Here is an 18,378-nt window from a genome sequence, read left to right on the forward strand (position 1 = left end):
CCATCTACAGTAGATTCAATAATATTCCTCCATGAAACAAATCCCACAGAGCTTTTATCCTAATTTCATTATTGCTAAATACCCATCACAATTTAGAATTTATTTTAATTTAATTTAAGAAAGACTTATTTTTATTGGTGTTAGCCAATTTAAAGGTTAAGTGTATGTACATAGGCCTATGTAGAGTGCTGAGATGTTACGATGCTACAGAAAACTTATTTTATTTCTTTGTTCCAACTTCTAAGTGGCCTATAGCCTATGTTTGATATGAATAAATTATGTTAAAACACGTATAAAGGACTCATTCTTGAAAAAAGACAAAAGAGATGTGTGCATGTGCTCATTTAAATAATGTCTGGCTGTAAACATATTCGGACTTTTAAAAAAGTTGTCACTTAAAATGTACTTGTTGGGCTTAGGCCGAATTCTGAAAGGCTCGGACCCTGTTGGCCCCAACTTTTAAGGCCTGATTACAGCTCTAACTTACAGTACATGGTTTAACATACTAAACATTAATTTTCGAAACAGATACAAGTACATTAGACAGTGTTTCAGTAATCTTTTGAACAAATTTAAAAAAAAGAATCTTACACATGTATAGTCATACATACTGAAATATTTTATTTCACTTTGCATTCCAAATTTGAATGTTTATCTGTTCAAAAAACACATCTGAAATCCACTGTAAAATATAGGGTAGAATATGAGGTTAAATAAAATCTCAAGACTGCAGCGGTGTACATCTACACTGCAGGAAAGACTCTGAAAGGCTGACAGGAAAGCCTGAGTAAACTTTGCTACTGGGAAGGGGCTTTTGCCTCTCATAGATAATTCTGAATTTAATTTCCACGGCAGGATGATGAATCAGCAGCTTGGCAATAGAGATTCACCACTGACCCTAAAATCAATGCACTGCCACTTTTGGCCGTGCAGATATCCTCTGCTGGAAGAGTGCCGATTTCCTCTCTTATCATACAGCACACATTGAAGGGAACCAGGCACGGTGAAGTCCTACACAGAGGACTTATGTCAAATGTCAATTGCCAATCCGCCAAAAGAAACACAATGGTATTAATGGTCAGGTATTTGGTCAGGGGAGATTGAATCTTTCTATAGCCACACCTTCGTCCGTAAGCCAATACTAGATTTACCTCACATCTCGACTCCGTAATCTAAATGACAAAGAAAAGCACTGCTTGCCAACGGCCAAGAGCCAGAAGTGGCTAACTCCTGTAGTGGAGCTGTTGACATGCTAATGTACAACGGCCTCCTGGGTGGCTCAACTAGTTTTATCTGTAGCTTCTCTGGTTGAACTCAGCAGGCAAAGTGGTGTAGGGAAGCTGGCAGAAATGTTGAATAGATGCCGAATGCCAAAAAGAGCCAATCGTAGTGCTGCAAACCGTGACAGACCTTGGCAAACACTTCAAAAGACAGTATATCGCCAACAGCGAACTCATTCACCGTATCCAGAGGACACTAGGTCAATGGCTCTTGTTAAAGAGTCACTCAGACGCACATTTATGCTTTTGTTTTGGTTAAACACTGCAAAGAAAGTCTTTGTTATGTCTGGGTTTGAGCGAACATAAAAGACCACAAAGTTGGGTTTTACCTTTAAGGCCCTTTTCTTGTAAATTGATAAAAGGAGTGTTTACAAAACGAAACGGTTCATCGTCTGTCTTCTGGTTTTTATTTTCTTTTCCCCGTGACATATAGTGTGACCTGAGGCATTGAAATTCTTTTTTTTTTCTTCCTCGGCATGATCTCAACGGTGTAATAACAGCCTGGAAGAACTTGCATCCTATGGGGGTTTTAGGAGGCTTGGAAAAAAGTAGCGCCTTTCTTTCTGGGGCAGGCCGATACTTGTTGTAGATTAATGGAAGAAGAGGTCTCTGTGGAGAACTCTATTCACGCGCTGTTTTCACAAGGCTATCTTTACAACTTCATCTTACCATAAATATCCAGCAAGCACTGACAAAAGCCACCTATGATGACATGTATTGAGTGATGTTGAAGCGTTGATATCAGGCACAGGAATAGATATAGCAATGATGATACAGAAGTAGAACATTGTGACATTAAAAGGGACGGTTTAATGTTTAGCCAAAAAAAGTACACCAAAAAAAAAAAAAAGTATTGAATTTATTAACAGCATTTATTTTAATGTTATGACTCATAACTGATAAATAACTAATTTCAAATTAAAAAATAGCCAATTTGTTGAAATGTAGAAAAAAAAGAATAGTAATAAAAATTACAAACAATTTGACAACTACTGTAAACCTAAAAATAGCATTACTTTTTTCATTACAATATAATATATTTATTATAATAACATTATTCAATGTAATATATTTTTGGTAGGGGAAATGTTGAAAGTTAGATGATGGCAAAACTAAACTAAGTGTAACAATTAGCATGAATATATATGAATAACAGTGCATTAAGATAAATTCTAATACTGTCAGAAAACCAATAAGCTACTGATATACTTGTTGTCAACATACTTGAGAGAAGTACCGTAACCACAACTCAAAATGTATAAGTAAATAAGGGATACATTAATTAATTTTTCTTCGGCTTAGTCTCATATTTATTAGAGTACGCCACAAGAGAATGAACTGCCAACTATTCCAGCCTATATTTTACTCAGCAGATCGCAACCCAGCACCGGGAAACACCTATACACTCTTGCATTCACACGGGCAATTTAATTCATGCAATTCACCTATACTGCATGTCTTTGGACTGGGACTAAAACCAGCGACGTTTTTTATAAGTAATACAAAAAAAATTCTAAATTATTTTTATGTTATGGCTGAAAACCGATTAAATTGCCAGTACTAAAATGAGCTTAAAAGCACTTTAAATTTAGGATATAAAATGAGCATTAGATAGCAGATATACTAATATATATTATAAAATAAGTGTGTAATAAAACTTAAAGTGTGTGAATCATACCAAAAAAATAATAATAATAAAAATCTGATATCTAATATGAAACCAGTATATTGTGCAGCCTTAAGGGGGAAATCATACAAGAATACTATCGTGGAACAAATCATTCTGTTGAGACTTTCCTTTCCTATTTTGGTTAATTAAAAATACTTTTTTTAGCATAGCAAAATTATGCATCAGTCATCCTTCAGGCAAAAAAAAAACAGATGTTTGGTTGTTAGGGATAAACTTCAAAGTATGTTTTGCATTTGCCAGTTTGTGAAGCTATTACACCATTCTACAATACCACCATGGTAGCATGCAAAAAACTTGATAATACATAATTAAAGTTCCATTCTGACCAAGAGCATAACTTAAATTAGTATTCAAGGTACATATGGGTGGTCAGAATAAGGGTTTCTTATGAATTATCAACCCACACAATGAGTACGAGCACTCAAGTCTGCACTTGCAAGGGTTACAATACCAGCTGAGCAACAGCTGTGTTTGGAGTCTGCCTCTTAACTCTATCACAGACAGCTGGCAAATGAAAGATGACGATTCCCACAGTGATGTACCACAGGTTACCTGCAGATGAAGCGGAACGGAGGAAAGGATAGATGTGTAAGAGCACACTCAAAAATATGTAATTGAAGCAGCAATCCACTGCAAACTAAATTTAAAGGGACCCACATTTTGTGTGCAGTTTTCAAAATGGTGCACATATTTATGATACAAATCAATACCATAAAAAGGTATTTCTAAATCTCAAGTCAATACATCAGCGCTTAAACATGCTGATCTAACCACTTTGACCTCAATCCAAACCGCAGTCACACTTCACAACAGAACAAATAGCAGAAGCACAGGCTGCTCTCTGTATGTGCCATTACGTTTACATTCAGACACATTTAAATAGCTCACCATTTATAAAATAAGTGCTAAAGGAAAAGGAAGAAGTTAATATAACAAGGGTCTTGATAAATGGACTGATTCTGGACGGAGTTTTGTGTCATACATCCAAGTAAAAGTAAATCGATGTAAAAACTAACAAGTTAACTTAATTCTATCATGTTGTCCCAACACAAATTGCTTGCGTGGAACCCAGCATTTTTTTTTACAGTTTACTGGTGGATTTCTAGGTCCAAACATCCTTTGTGTCAGAACATTAAAGAAAAAAATGTGAAATTACGTGTTATTGTGTGCGCTAGTCTTAATGTTGTCAGAGTTTTTTTTGTTTGTTTGTTTAATATGTAGGGTTACTTACTAGTGAACAGTTAAGCCTGTGGTTTGGTTTAGGATGAGTTGAACTAAAATTAATTTTCTTTTCGGCTTAGTCCCTTTATTAATCTGGGGTCGCCACAGCGGAATGAACCACCAACTCATCCAGCATATCTTTTACACAGCAGATGCCCTTCCAGCGCCAACCCATTACTGGGAAATAAAACAAATTTATAACTGTATTTACTGCATGATCTACAATTATAAATCATGCAAATATATCAATTTAGTCTCCCTGATTGTAATATTATCATAAGTATTGATGACTAATACTTTGAGCTAATGTTACTAATGTTAAAAAAACTAAGCTTATTTAGTATTTCAATTCTATTTTATTTAACATTGTGATCAGTAATGTAAGTGTTAATTAGGTTTAGTACCAAATAAAAATATACAGTAACGATGTATTAACTCAGATCATACATTCAGTTAAGTCAACAAATCTTAAATGGTCTATGTAAATATGCTAAAGGCTGCATGATAATTGAAAAAATCTGATATAACGAAAATTTATTTTTCTGCAATATATATTGCCATACAAATTCACCAGATGGTTGAATAGTTCAATTTAACATTTTTCTAGAGAGTCTGATAGTATTAGTAATTATAGTAATTTTTAGTCCAAATAACAAAAAATTCTTAAATCAAGTACAATATTTAGTTTTTACTTTCACAATAAGTCAAAATTGCATTAAACTTAAAACAAGTAAAATGATCTTGATTTCTCTTAGAAATGTAAATTTTTGGACTGAAACAACAAACAAAAAATTCTCAAATATAACTGAGACTTAACATTGTATATCTTGCGATGTGACTATTGCGAATGTGCTCGTAGCACATACTGAGGAGCCCAAGTAAATATGACCCAATATAAGTGAGAATTTCAATGTATAGGTCAATATAATTTTAATGACACTTAATACAATAAATGTTAACTACTTAATTCGATTAAGAAAAGGAGTTTACCCAATTTAATTAAGTAAATGTAACAAATTATCTTTTTAACATGGACAGAAGAGGTTGAAGTTTACCAACTCTTTCCAGTTAGTTATGTTAGTTTTCCAGATTATGAGATTTTGCTTAAAAGGTACTGGTTTAATTTTTTTTTATTAAACGTATGCATAGACAAACTGTTCACAATTGCATGCATATACAAAGTAGTTAAAATATTTCAATACATGCCACCTTTACCAAGTAAATGACTGGAACTACCAAGCAGGGTTACAGGGTCAGTTTACAAAGAATCTGTGCAATGATAAACAAATCACTTTAGGTAAAAGCTTCTGCCAAATGCACAACTATAAATCTAAGGTTCTGTGTCCACCTGGTCTTAACATGCATGTTCAGTGATCCCATCACATGCGGTCAGCTGAGACGCATTACTGTCTCCACCTGGTCTCAACATGTGATTTCGACCAGAATTTGTGTTTAGGTGCAAATATCACCACCTTGTTTTTGTGCGTATTCTCACAACACATACCATATTGATCATGTGTTAGGTCAAAGGGTCGATAGGCAAAGAGTAGGTGATCTATTGTTGTGTCAAAGTCAAATGCAGTTGACCATGTGAGTATTTACAATATGAAAGCAATCTAATTATACCTGGAATTAGTCAAAAGTTGCTCAACAAACACCTAACGTTGTCCACTTGTCATCAGAATAATGGAAATAAAATCTTAATAGCAGATATAAACAGGGCCTAGGATCCTACTTTAAAACCTCTCAGATTATACTAGCATAGATATTTCCAAGACGCCATAAATACCCATAAAAATGAGCGATTTACTCCAATAAATCCAAGTACAGCATTTGCTGAATGTAACAGCCCATATTAGGTTTATACGCAGTTCACAAACAAGATATAAAAGCACACACAGAGACCATTAATATTGTCCTGTCCATAAAATCTCATTGAATACGGGCCCAGTTATCCCAGCACTGTGATCCCACTAGATTCCTCTGCGCTTACTTGGAAGACCATGTGGGTGTTAAAGTGACCGGGATGGCTGGTCTATATCTAGGTATTACATAAGATACAGTAAATGTGGACATACTACAGAGGCCAAGACGGTGAAAGACACAACAGAAACGTATATGTAACTACAGTCTGGAGCAGTAAACTGAATATATATATATATATATAAAAATACAGAATGTGAACTGAATATATCCACAGAAATTAGACCAACTTTAAAATCCTCCACAGATGAAGTCAGTGTGTACTTGTGATGATCTGAGAAACATCTTAGAATATTATAGCATGTCACTAGGGCTGTGCGATTTGAGAAAATATCTAATTGCAATTTGTTTTAACAGATATTGCAATTTCGATTCGATTTGCGATTTAATTTTGAAGTCAAGCTTCAGCTCAATAGTCTGTATGGTAGCTTCTTACTGCTAAAATGCAGAAGTGTGTAAAAAGTGTGTTAGTAAAAAAAAAAACAACTGTTAAGATATTAACTTACTCCAATGTTTATTAAAATTTGCTAACTTTTTCTCTAAAGTAAACAGTAGTGAGTTATACCATTAGTTATAACTCATTAGTTATCACCTAGTGCCTGTGATGCTTTTATACTGTAGGTGCTGGATGTTGTATTTCCTCGTGCTGTTGCAACAATTCTGGGATAGCTCTTACAAATGACCAGTTTTTGTTCGGTGTCTATGACTTTAAAACCAAAACATTCCCATATTACCAACATGCTGTTTTTCTTTGATTTGAATTTGTCTATTAATGCTTCTGAAGCAGCAGACGACATCATCTCATTTGTCCGCGCTTTCCTGTTTGTTTGTTTTATTGAGGGCTTTCCGCATAGTTCATTTGCACAATTCTGATTGGGCAGAACAAAAATGAACTCAATTAATTGGCTAGTAAGACTGTCACACACTGTAAAACCCAATAAGGCAACTCAAACAGTTTGAGGACACCAAATAAAATAAACCATTCGAGTTAAAAAGTAATCTATATGAGTACTGTGAACTTACTAAATTTAAGTTAAGTAGTGTTTGAAAAATTAAGTTAAGTAATGAGCTATTTAATTACCTCATTACTTTCAACTCTGAGGTCAAAACTCTTTTCAAATAAGTAGAATTAACTTTCAGTCAATTTTGAGTTAACTACACTCATTTCATTTGACAAAGTTGACTGCTGGGCTTTACAGTTGTGACAATCTAATCTGGAACATCTCAAAATAATATAGCATGTCACAATGCTGGATATCATGGGACAAAGCACTAATACTTTAAAGGGTTCAATTAGTCAAAATAATACTTAACATGGGTTTACAGAGCTAATAATAACTAACTACTTAAAAGGGGATAGTTTGGACCAAAAATAAATATAATTGCCATTTACTCAATCAAATATATAACTTACAAATGTTGTATTTAAAAAAAAGATAATTTTAGGAATAAAAAGTCAATGTAGTAAAAAACCTGTACAAAAAAATGTAGTACAAAAAAGTACAAAAACATTTAAATTTCTTTATAAAACAAGAAAAAATTACCAAAAACTTCCAAAAATGTAATTTTCCCCTTTTGTATTTTTATGACTTTTGTATAAACTACAACAAAACTAAAATTAACAAGAAGCTTGATTTCCTTATAGGTATATGAAAATTTGTTAATCTATAACCGTAGGTCTAAACCTCTCAAAGGAGTTTCCTGGTTTTTTCCTTGAACCCAAATTAAGGTCAAACAAGCTAAAAGCATAAGGGGGCAACTGGGCGTGAATCCACTTAAAAACCTTTATCATTACACAAAACTTCAACGACCTCACAAGTAGCCAGTTTAACCCAAAAATTACATGCGTCAATAAATCGCAAAGAATCGTCTGTCAATTACCGGGTCATTGATAGTTAACAGCAGGGTGGGGACACTTGATTGTGTCAGTAAACTAAAAGGTAATAAAGTGCTTCTATTGGGGTTTTGTCAGCACTGATTGATACTTATGACCCTGAAATTCCAGTAGGACACCAGGGATGCCGATGGCAACTGAAGCCCCAAGTGCTCAACCGAATCAAATGAACTCTTTGTAAAATGCTAGGGAGCTTTGTAATGGAAAAAACATATGGACATATGGCGAAGATTCCATTTAATTCAATTACTCTGCAATTGATACAGTGGTTTCTGAGACACAAAACAGCAAAGATCTCAAATTACCAAAGGCTTCAGGCCCCTGTTACACATCAGTAAACCGACAGAGGCTTGTGTTCACTTGTGTATGAACGATAAGAGAGGGATTATACGTGGTATGCAGGATGAACGCAAGGCGATTTAAAGAATCTGAAGTTATACATGACAAGACTTTCCGTTAGCATGTGATCCTGAGGATTTTAGGAGGATTTGACATCAAAGGTGTTTTGAGGCATTGCTAATTTCAGCTAACTAGATACAAAAATGTATGGTGGGAGGTAAATGTGCAGTTTGCTAAGACACTTCCTAAATAAATGGAAGCTAATGGTGGTATTTAAATTCAGTCTAGCAAAAGAAAAAACATAAGTATTTACATTTGTTTTTTTGGTACTATAGGTTCTTTGGTCTGGATCAAAATAGAAAATGGAATGGTTAGTCCTGGTTTGCATTCACACACACTTGTTAAAATCAAGCCAAAAGATTCAATCAAATTTTATGTATATTTTGTGACTGAACTTAATTTTGCTAAATGCTTTGTATGCATGCATGTAAAGGGGATTTTTTTTAAATAGTTGAGAACTAAAAGGTTTATTACTCACACAAACAAATCTAGATGCATTTTTTTATACAAATATACAACTTTAATTGGCAACTTTGCAACTGTGACAAAAAGGTAAGGTTAAGCATTACATATTTTTTACGGTCAATACATGCACAGTTTTGTTTTTTCCAGGATCTATTAATATTTCAGTCAATCCACACCCGAATTTGTTTGACTGAACCTCAACCTTTCCTCTTAATCTGCTTGTTTGGTGCGCACCAAGGTTCGAATGACAGCACTCACACTTAAACTAACAGTTCAAATTGAAATTAGCTTTAAATTGAATAAAATCTTAACCAACAATATTATCTTAACGCAAAATAATGCAGCACACACCTTAAAACTGTATTTACTTTCTATTTTTTAGGAAATTCCATGAGCTATTTCAATAGATTGACTACAAAAACAATTATCACAAGAAATGTTCGCAATTTTCTTGGTTCTATTTGTTCTTTATGATCCAGAGTCCAGAACGAAAGAAAGAAAGAAGTATGAACACATCTGCAAGAACTATATCTATACATGAGCAATAAAGTCAAAATAAATCTACCAGCAGGAAGAAAGTGTTACTGTATTACAGGTCCTTGGGATGTTTATAAGGCTTAGGATGTTTATTATATGTTTAGTTGAAAACATATAAGGTGTTTATTTTTCACATTTACAACTGTTTAACTGAAGATATGTCTGATCAAGGTTTCAGATTAAACCTTGTTGTAATGTTAAGCTCAAGAGTTCACCCATATGACATTTCCCCATTATTTAGCCACACTTTCCTTGTTCCAAACCTATTTGAATGTCATTATCAGTTGAAGACAAAAGACAATCTTTAAAAATAAAAAAATGATTGAAAAATTCATTAATTGAAATTTAATTGAAAAAAAAAAAACATATTGACTTACACTGCATTATTCCCCTACTATGGCAGTTGAGTGGTGCCAGCAACCAGCATTCTTCAAAATATTTGCTTTATTGTTTCACAGAAGAAACTAACAAAGGTTTAAAACTACATGTGGAAAAATAAAGAGCAAGGTAACTTAAATGTTCATTTTGGGTTGAACCATTTATTTCATGTTCAATTTTATGCTAAAGCAATAACTTTCAATCAGTCAATCTTTTTGAAAGTGTATGCAAAAGCTGTGCTTTTATGTGATGCCTAAAAAGCATAGGCGATCAAATAAATGCATTTCTTTAATCATGACAGCGTAAGAAAAGGAAGCAATCACAGAATAGGGTTAAATCACACCACCCACAATAAAGATAAAACGCTTCCTTTTTTACTTGCAACCATGATAAACAACAAGATTGTGTAACTTTTACATAATAACATAAAAAATTATTTATAGTAATATAAAGTAATGTGCAAGATTGCACAGGAAGAATAAATTACAGTATATGACATCTGAATAAACATTTGATCCATAATAAGCATTACCAAGCAAAACTTTGTGTACAGTGAAAGTGCTCTAAATCAGTAAAAGAAATAACGTTGATCAAACTGACAAGCAAGACGCCAGTGAGATCAACTATGAATAGCTCGTTTCTATGGATAAAATTAGACCAGGACTAGAACACACATGCAGCACTTGAGATGAGCTGTAGATAGGCTATGCGTGTGGGAGATCACTGCAACTTAATCTCCACATTCGCGTCTTATTTAAATGCTACAAAAAGAAGAGCATTAAAATGGATAGACTGGGTTACGACACAAACTTTTGCTAAAGTGACTTTCTGCGTGCGCCTTAATTTCCACCGTTAGGCTACCTGTTGCAAAGGGCAGGCTTGTGTGATATAATAACTTCATAAAATGATTCACTTACATTAAATAGATGCGACGTGAATACCAAAGGGAGGATAAACAGAGTGAATTTATGGGCACGTATCCTCGCCCCCATTTCTGCCAACCCAGCTCGACTCCAAACACGCCGCTGGGAAAATCAAAGTCCGTCACTTCAAGCTCAGAAATTAATTCGCAAAAGTTTGGAGCGTTTCTTCTAATGTAAGGCCGCCGTCGCTTCTCCGTCCCACACTTGGTGGGACTTCATTGACCAAAAAAGAAGGAAAACCGCGTGCTGCTGAGTCCGTGTGCGATAAAACGAAAAGAAACTGAAGGCTGACTTGTGAATATCCGTTTTGTTCTCTTGGTCCCACTTTCCAATGAACAGCAGAAAGTTCAGCATGCACTGCTTAGCGGATCACTTCAGTGCGGTGATGTTGAAGTGTTGACGACAGTCGTTTCTCAAATCCTGATGAGCCGCCTATGTAGGCAGCATGTTTGGGCTCTCATCTGCTGATGCGGAAAGTAACCCGGGATGCCGAAAACTATGACGCCCAAATCTTTTGTCTAGATAGGCAGCATATAGTATGATTTGAGACACAGCCTATCCTAGCAGAGCGTGGCGTAAAAGGCGGAATGGAATTCAGAGAGCAGGAGCTTGCAGCTGGAAAACACCTCTAATAGCTAATGGAAAATATTGCACATGAGAAAAACTAATAAAAATGTAAGTTTCATTGAAAATACACAACATATTTTTACACTTTCACTTGATAAAAGTATTAAAAATATTGAAATAAACTCGTTACAAATAAATCAGGCTGTAATGAATATTTTAAAGTAAGCAATTATTAAAGGATCACACACAAAACCAAAAGGTCATAAATTCTGCCTCCATATGTTCCAAACCAGTTAAAATTTTTGTAAAACCCTGGAAAAAAAACAGTAGCCATTGATTTCTATATCTTTTTTTCCTACTACAGTACGTATGACATTGGCTACAGGTTTCCAACATTCTTCTAAATGTCTTCTTTGTGTTAATCAAAATTGAACTTGTAAACGTTTGGAACCACCTGATGATGAGTAAATAACACAGGAGGTAAAACATTTTTTCAATAAATATGCGAATTTGATATTAAAACAAGTGTGGCACGGTGGTGCAGTTCGTATTGTACTGTCGCCTCACAGCAAGAAGATCGCTGGTTCGAGCCTCGGATGGGTCAGTAGGCATTTCTGTGTGGAGTTTGCAAGTTCTCCCAGTGTTTGTGTGGGTTTCCTTTGGTTTCCCCCACAAGTCTAAAGTCATGCGCTATGGGTGAGTTGAATAAGCTAAATTGGCCGTAGTGTATGTGTGTGAATGCAAGTGTATTGGTGTTTCCTGGTGTTGGGTTGAGGCTGGAAGGGCATCCGCTGTGTAAAACCTATGCTGGATGAGTTGGCGGTTCATTCCACTGGCAACCCCTAATTAATAAAAGGACTAAGCCGGGAAAAAAAGAAGGAATGAAAATGAGCAAATATTAAAGGGATAGTTCACACAAAAGTGTTATGAATTCTCCCTCCACATGTTCCAAACCTGTTTTAATTTTCGTAAAATGTTGGAAAGCAGTAGCCATTAACTTTCACATCTTTTTTCCTATTACAGATGACATTGGCTACCGGTTTCCGACATTCTTCAAAATATCTTCTTTTGTGTTCATCAAAAATTTTATCAAAACTTAAAGACTTGAAATCACCTGAGAATTAAACAACACAAGGTGGTGAACTATTCTTTCAATAAATATGCAAAACTGATTTTAAAACTAAATTCTGTAATGTTTGTTGTATAAATATTTTTTAAAAGCAACATTGGTAAGTATTAAATTACAAAAACTTCATGATTTTTTACTTTTGGAGAGAATGCAGGTGAAATGAGATTATATTTTGCCCAACATACTGTTGTGATAGTGAAATTAAATGATTAAGAAATATTCAAATATATTAAAATGATTAAGAAAAAAACCAATGACAAATAATCAAAAATAGCCCTAAATTTATGGCTCATGAGATACAAATTTAAAAATAAGATTGTTTTATTTTACAATAGCCCCTATTGACAATTTTCGGTGGCTCTTACAGTGCACTGGTGATTGTTTTGATAATAATAGGCAAGGCAAGTTTATAATAATAATAATAATAATAAACTTTACTTGCCAAGGTATCCATAATCCTGGATCTGGTCGTGTCCTGAGCTGATGCTGTGGCAGTCATGGAGGAGCGGAGAGTGTGAGACTGATTCCTGAAAGACCCCAGTGACAGACGAGTCTCCGCATTGATCCCGTGGGCCAGCCTGAACACCTGCCGGTGACCTACTCACACCTGCAGTTCTCCACGATGGACATACAGCATTCTTCAGCCTCCGGCACCTAGACTGCAGCTCTGCACAAGAAGTTTGGCCAGAAGAGAAATGATTGTGTCCATCTGCGCCTGGTTTCTTTCAAGAATTTTTCCTTCACTTTCATCAATTGGTGAAGTTTTTTCCTCGCCACTGTTGCCACTGGCTTGCTTGGTTGGGACTTGTGGAGCTGCGCATCGATAGCTTTGCCATCAGTGTTTTACTTTCAGCAGTAAAAATAATACACAATAAACTGAACTAAACTGAATGTAACTCTGAAAACTGGACTGACACAGTTTCAATTTACTAGAATTTCTATGTTAAGCTGCTTTGACACAATTTACATTGTAGAAGCATTATATAAATAAACACGAGTTGAATTGAATAGAATTATGTTTATTGCACCTTTAAAAGTAGCATCTCAAGGCACTTTACAGACATAAAATGTGCAGCAGTAAAAGACACAAGGATGAATGCAAAAAATGTAATCATGAAAATAATTAACAACAAATAAAATAATACTAATAGATCTAAAAATCATTTAAAAGTCCATCTTATAAAGCTACCCTAAATTATTTAAAAATACTTAGGGATTCTGCATTGCAAATATCAGAGGGTAAAGAGTTCCACAATCTAGGTGCCAATAAAGAAAATGCCCAGTCTCCTATAGATTATAGCCGCATTGACTGAGCAGTTAAAAGACCAGCATCAGACAAGCATAAAGGACGTCTAGGAGTGTATGGAATTAAATGCTCAGATAAATATTGTGGTGTTAGACCATTCAAGGCCTTGTATGCAAGCATGATGATTTTCAAATCAATTGAAAAACTACCATTTGTGAAATTACATTTGTGAAACCAATCAAACCTTATCAAATAAACTTTATTGCTTTAATTAAACACAGCACAGTACTGAAGGCAGGCTCAAAAAGTCCCCAACTAAATATGCTCTGGTTTAGATCATTTTGTGACAGCAGCACCACCTAATGATGCAAAACATGAAGCTCTGAAGACTCTCTGCTGAAGATGGCCATGTCAGCAGGTCATTTTTATAGTTTGGCCCACAAATCTGGCAGATAACAATCTGAATTGCAATTACATCATATTTGTTCAGTTAAAATATTTTTCACATTTCCCATTGCAATCTAGCCTCCTCTGCCCAGCTTTCAAAATCTTAACCTTCATGGATAACACTGATCCCTGGAGAGAAAAAAAATCTGTGAAGCCATTAGTGATGGTTCAAGACTGCTTATCTTTGATCTATTGAAACATCCTAATCAAAGCACATTTAATACTGTAACATCCCATTCAAATACGTCCAGAAAATGTTAGATACAGTTATTCTACTATTACTAAAAAAAGGGTAATAAAAACAGACATGCCTGCTTATCACTTTACGCTCACTTATTCAGAACATTCTTCATCCAATATCACATGGGCATCTGCACAGGGTCTGTTTACATGCCCAGTCTCATCCATAACTGGGACAAAGTATGCCTCTGTCTTGCATTGAGTTTTAGAGCAGCTGCTTTCAATTTAGACTTCATCTGCCCAGCTGGATTTCCTCTAGCAACTCCAAAACAAGACTGTAAGAGAATGATTATGGAAAAAAAGCTGCCAAGATGCTTCGCTGTATCTGTGGAAATGTTCTGAATGCAGATGTAAGCGGGTTTCTTTCAGCACAAAATAGATGGTGTCAGATTGTCACATTCGACAGTGTGGCTGATTGTGATCAAGTCATTCATGCTACATTCCTTTTGGATTAAATCTGAAGCATTTATTGGCAAGCTGATAAAATGACAGCTTGAAAGGGATGCCTGAAAGATGAACGATCTCATATATATTATATTATAATTGGAACAGAGTAAAACATACAATTTCGAATAATCTTTTTTTTTTTACTTTGTTAAATGTTAGTAAACCCAGTATCAGGTGTATTCATCTTTATTACAAGCCTTGCACATGCATATCTAATGCATTGTCTCCACCTGCTGGAGGTTACAAGTAACTGTTCATAAACATGGTACATGTTCACAGTGTTGCCAGGGCCGCAGCTTTCATAATCGAGCTCTTTTGAAAATGCATTTGCAGGGAAAATATTACGTTTTGGGTTTCTAGACTACTTTTGTGGGTTTTCTCAGTTCTCGAAAACCGCTTTATAACATAGTAGCTATGCCAGTGGTGTCCAAACTCGATCTTGAAGGGCCGGTGTCCTGCTGGGTTTAGCTCCAACTTGCTTCAACACACCTGCCAGGACGTTCTTATTATATCTAGTAAGAGCTTGATTAGCTGGTTTAGGCAATATCTGGATGCGTGTTTGTGTTAGGGTAAGAGCTAAACTTTTCAGGTCACTGGCCCTCCAGGACCGAGTGTAGACACCCCTGAACTTGGTCTTGGAATATATAAATGGCAACCCAAACACCGCTGCAACAGTTAAGCGTCTGACGGCACTTCACATATATATAAAAAATGAACAGAACGTCAAGTCACGCCACATCTCACAAAGACACTTGGAAATGTGATTTGTAGTGCAAAAAGTCAGTTAGTTGTCTATTTTACCACTTATATTGTCTCTACAAGGGTGTGTAGGCTATGCATAAATATCAAAGAAGGGGAACCTTTCCATTTGAGAGATTGGGCGAAGGGACTACGTTTCATTTCCTTTTCAGCGGACTTGGTTATCATTGGTTTTGACTGGAAGATGTACTTGAACCTTGTAACTTTACTAGGTACACCAGTTTAACTGCTAAATCTGACCAGCCAATCACAGGCAGCGACTGCATTTAGGCATGTACACGTGGACAAGATGATCACCTTACAGATAGTTCACTCAAAAATAGAAATTCTGTCATCATTTACTCACCCTTTGCTTGTTTCAAACCTTTATGAGTTTCTTGTGTTAAACACAAAAGAAGATATTTTGAAGAATGCTGAAAACTTGTAAGCATTGACCTCCATGGTTTTTGTTTTTCCTACTTCTGTAGTCCATTTAAAATTTACCAATGAGTGAGTCAATTATAATTTTTGGCTGAACTATTTATTAAAGTAAGTAAATAGTGGATATTTTTCATTTTTGATTGAACAAATCACTGAAGATTAAACTAAGCAGGTGATTTGAGTGACTTTGAATGTGCTTATTTGCTGCTGCAAAATGGTCAGAGAATTTGAGAAACTGCTTATCTACTTCATTCATAAGGTTTAAAGAGAATGATACTAAAAAGGGAAAATATGCAGTGAATGGAAGTTCTGTGTCTGCAAAAACGGCTTGTTGGCTCAGCTGATGGGGCAACAACGACTCGTATAATCAATCTATAGAATCAAGGTCATATTTGAACACACAACACACTTCCAACCTGCCACAGCAGCAGGACACACCGCTGCCACAACTGACAACAAAGAAAACTATATAGCCACATGTCTCACACCCCTACCAAACTGGGACAAGATAATGGAAAAAGGTCTCAATTTCTGCAGCAACATTTTGATAGTCAGAATTTGTTTTGCAAGCATGAAAAATAAAACAGAAATCCGTCAAAACTTGTAAGTGTACAGGTTGCTGGTTGTGCAAAAAAATAAAAATCTTATTTAGGAGGCTTTGTCTTTTCTAGTCCAAATACATTAACAAAATCTTAAATCTAGAAGCATTTTGTAAAATGTATTAAAATGATTGAGAACCAAAATTAAGCAAGTTTTTCCTTTAAACAAGAAAATGATCTTATAATTTTACATTATTTTTCTGAATTCTAAATATTCTTCAGGATATATTGCTTGATTTAAGTTTTTTTTTTTTTTAAATGTGCATTAGAAATGAGAAATTTAAAAAGTAAAAAAATATTTTGCACTGTAAAGGTGTGGGGTATTTTCTTGAAACACTTTAGACCTCTAGTATAAATTGACCATTGTTTAAACAGTAATATTGCTGCCCATATCAATCCCACTATAATCCCGGTTTATCCATCTTGTGGTGGCTACTTCCAACAGAATAACCCTCCATATCATAAAGCTCATATTGTCTTAACCTGGTCCCTTGAACATGAGTTCATTCATTCATTTATATTTTACACAGCGGATGCCCTTCCAGCTGCAACCCAGAACTGGAAAACACCGTGTCCCCAATACGGGTTCACTCAAAGTAAACAGCTTCAAGCATGTACAGCTAATAAATCTGCAGCAACTGTGTGATGCTATCAAGCCAATATGAACCAAAATGTCAAAACAATGTTTCCAGCACTTTGTTGAATCTACCATGAAGAATTTAAGCTGTTTTCAATGTGAAAAGGGTCCAACTACTGGCAAGTTGTACCTAATATAGCGGCCAGTAAGTGTATATTAGCAAACACTATGGTACACTTTCTTTATGGGAGAAGTTATACATATTCTTGTGCCCAACACCTCAATTAATGTACATAAGGTTTGTTTGTCATTATTGATGTATGCAATAGATCCCACTTTCCCAATGTTATTATCTGTAGACAATTAAAATAACTATTAATTCATTTCTGTTTAAGATGCAATTTTCAGAGACTATTGTGGTTTTGCAGTCAATCGGGTTAAACAGCTTTTCAGGAAAGTCAACTTTAAGAAATAATAACACTGAAACAAACTGCTACTTCATAATGAGTAAGGCGTTCTCAAAGTAGTCAAACAAGACTGACACTTTTGTTTGTTTTTGACAACAGAGGTTTAAAATGTATTTTCAGACTAATCTGAGTTGATCATCTTGTAGGCTAACTGAAAAAGACACTTCATAACATTTTAACTGTCATGTTGTCTGGTCATACCAGTCTCGCCAACTGCATGTTGACAATAAAAACTAAAAAGAAAATGCAAAGATGAGCTTACAGTACAAAAAAACATCTAATGTTTTACCAGCAGGCTATCCAAACATGAACTATGTATTTCGGCAGTATGCTTTACAATAAGCATTTATAAAACTTTATAACAGGGATGCCTAAACTTTTTCTTATGAAAGACCAACATCCAAGCGTAATTGAGAGTTGTGGGCCGAAAGTAAACATAGCAAACTATATTACATTAAGGTCACCATGGGTAATTTCCTCATTTATTTCATAAAAATAAAAAATAAATAGAAAAAAATATATACTTCAATAAAGATACTTCAATTGTATCTACTAATGCATTATAAGTTTTCGAAAATGTATATTATTTTTAACAAGCTTATTACAACCATACCATCAATTCCACTTATAAAACAATGGAGTTCAATTCTAAATACACTAGTCATGGTGAACCAGCATTTGCCTTGATTTGCACGCTGATGTCTTCTGCT

The 18,378-nt window shown here is 35.0% G+C and overlaps 1 protein-coding gene and 1 long non-coding RNA gene across 51 annotated transcripts in view; one reads left to right on the top strand and one right to left on the bottom strand.

Moving 5' to 3' along the window:
• The window catches only part of hspg2 (heparan sulfate proteoglycan 2), a 187,124-nt gene extending 176,021 nt beyond the window's left edge, over positions 1–11,103 (bottom strand). For all 50 annotated transcript variants that reach the window (XM_087307235.1, XM_087307240.1, XM_087307232.1 and 47 more), the window contains exon 1: positions 10,765–11,103. In XM_087307235.1, the coding sequence (XP_087163361.1) occupies positions 10,765–10,839 (75 nt within the window). In that variant the 5' untranslated portion in view covers positions 10,840–11,103. The remainder of the gene's footprint in view (positions 1–10,764) is intronic.
• Positions 10,522–13,472, top strand: LOC141380500 (uncharacterized). Its single transcript, XR_015523661.1, has 3 exons — positions 10,522–11,445; positions 12,361–12,472; positions 12,913–13,472. It is a non-coding gene; the product is annotated as an uncharacterized LOC141380500 (long non-coding RNA).
• Positions 13,473–18,378: the final 4,906 nt, after the last annotated feature.

This window comes from Danio rerio, chromosome 23 (genome assembly GCF_052040795.2).
Source record: "Danio rerio strain M-AB ecotype USA chromosome 23, GRCz13ab, whole genome shotgun sequence".
In the NCBI taxonomy this organism is placed as follows: domain Eukaryota; kingdom Metazoa; phylum Chordata; class Actinopteri; order Cypriniformes; family Danionidae; genus Danio; species Danio rerio.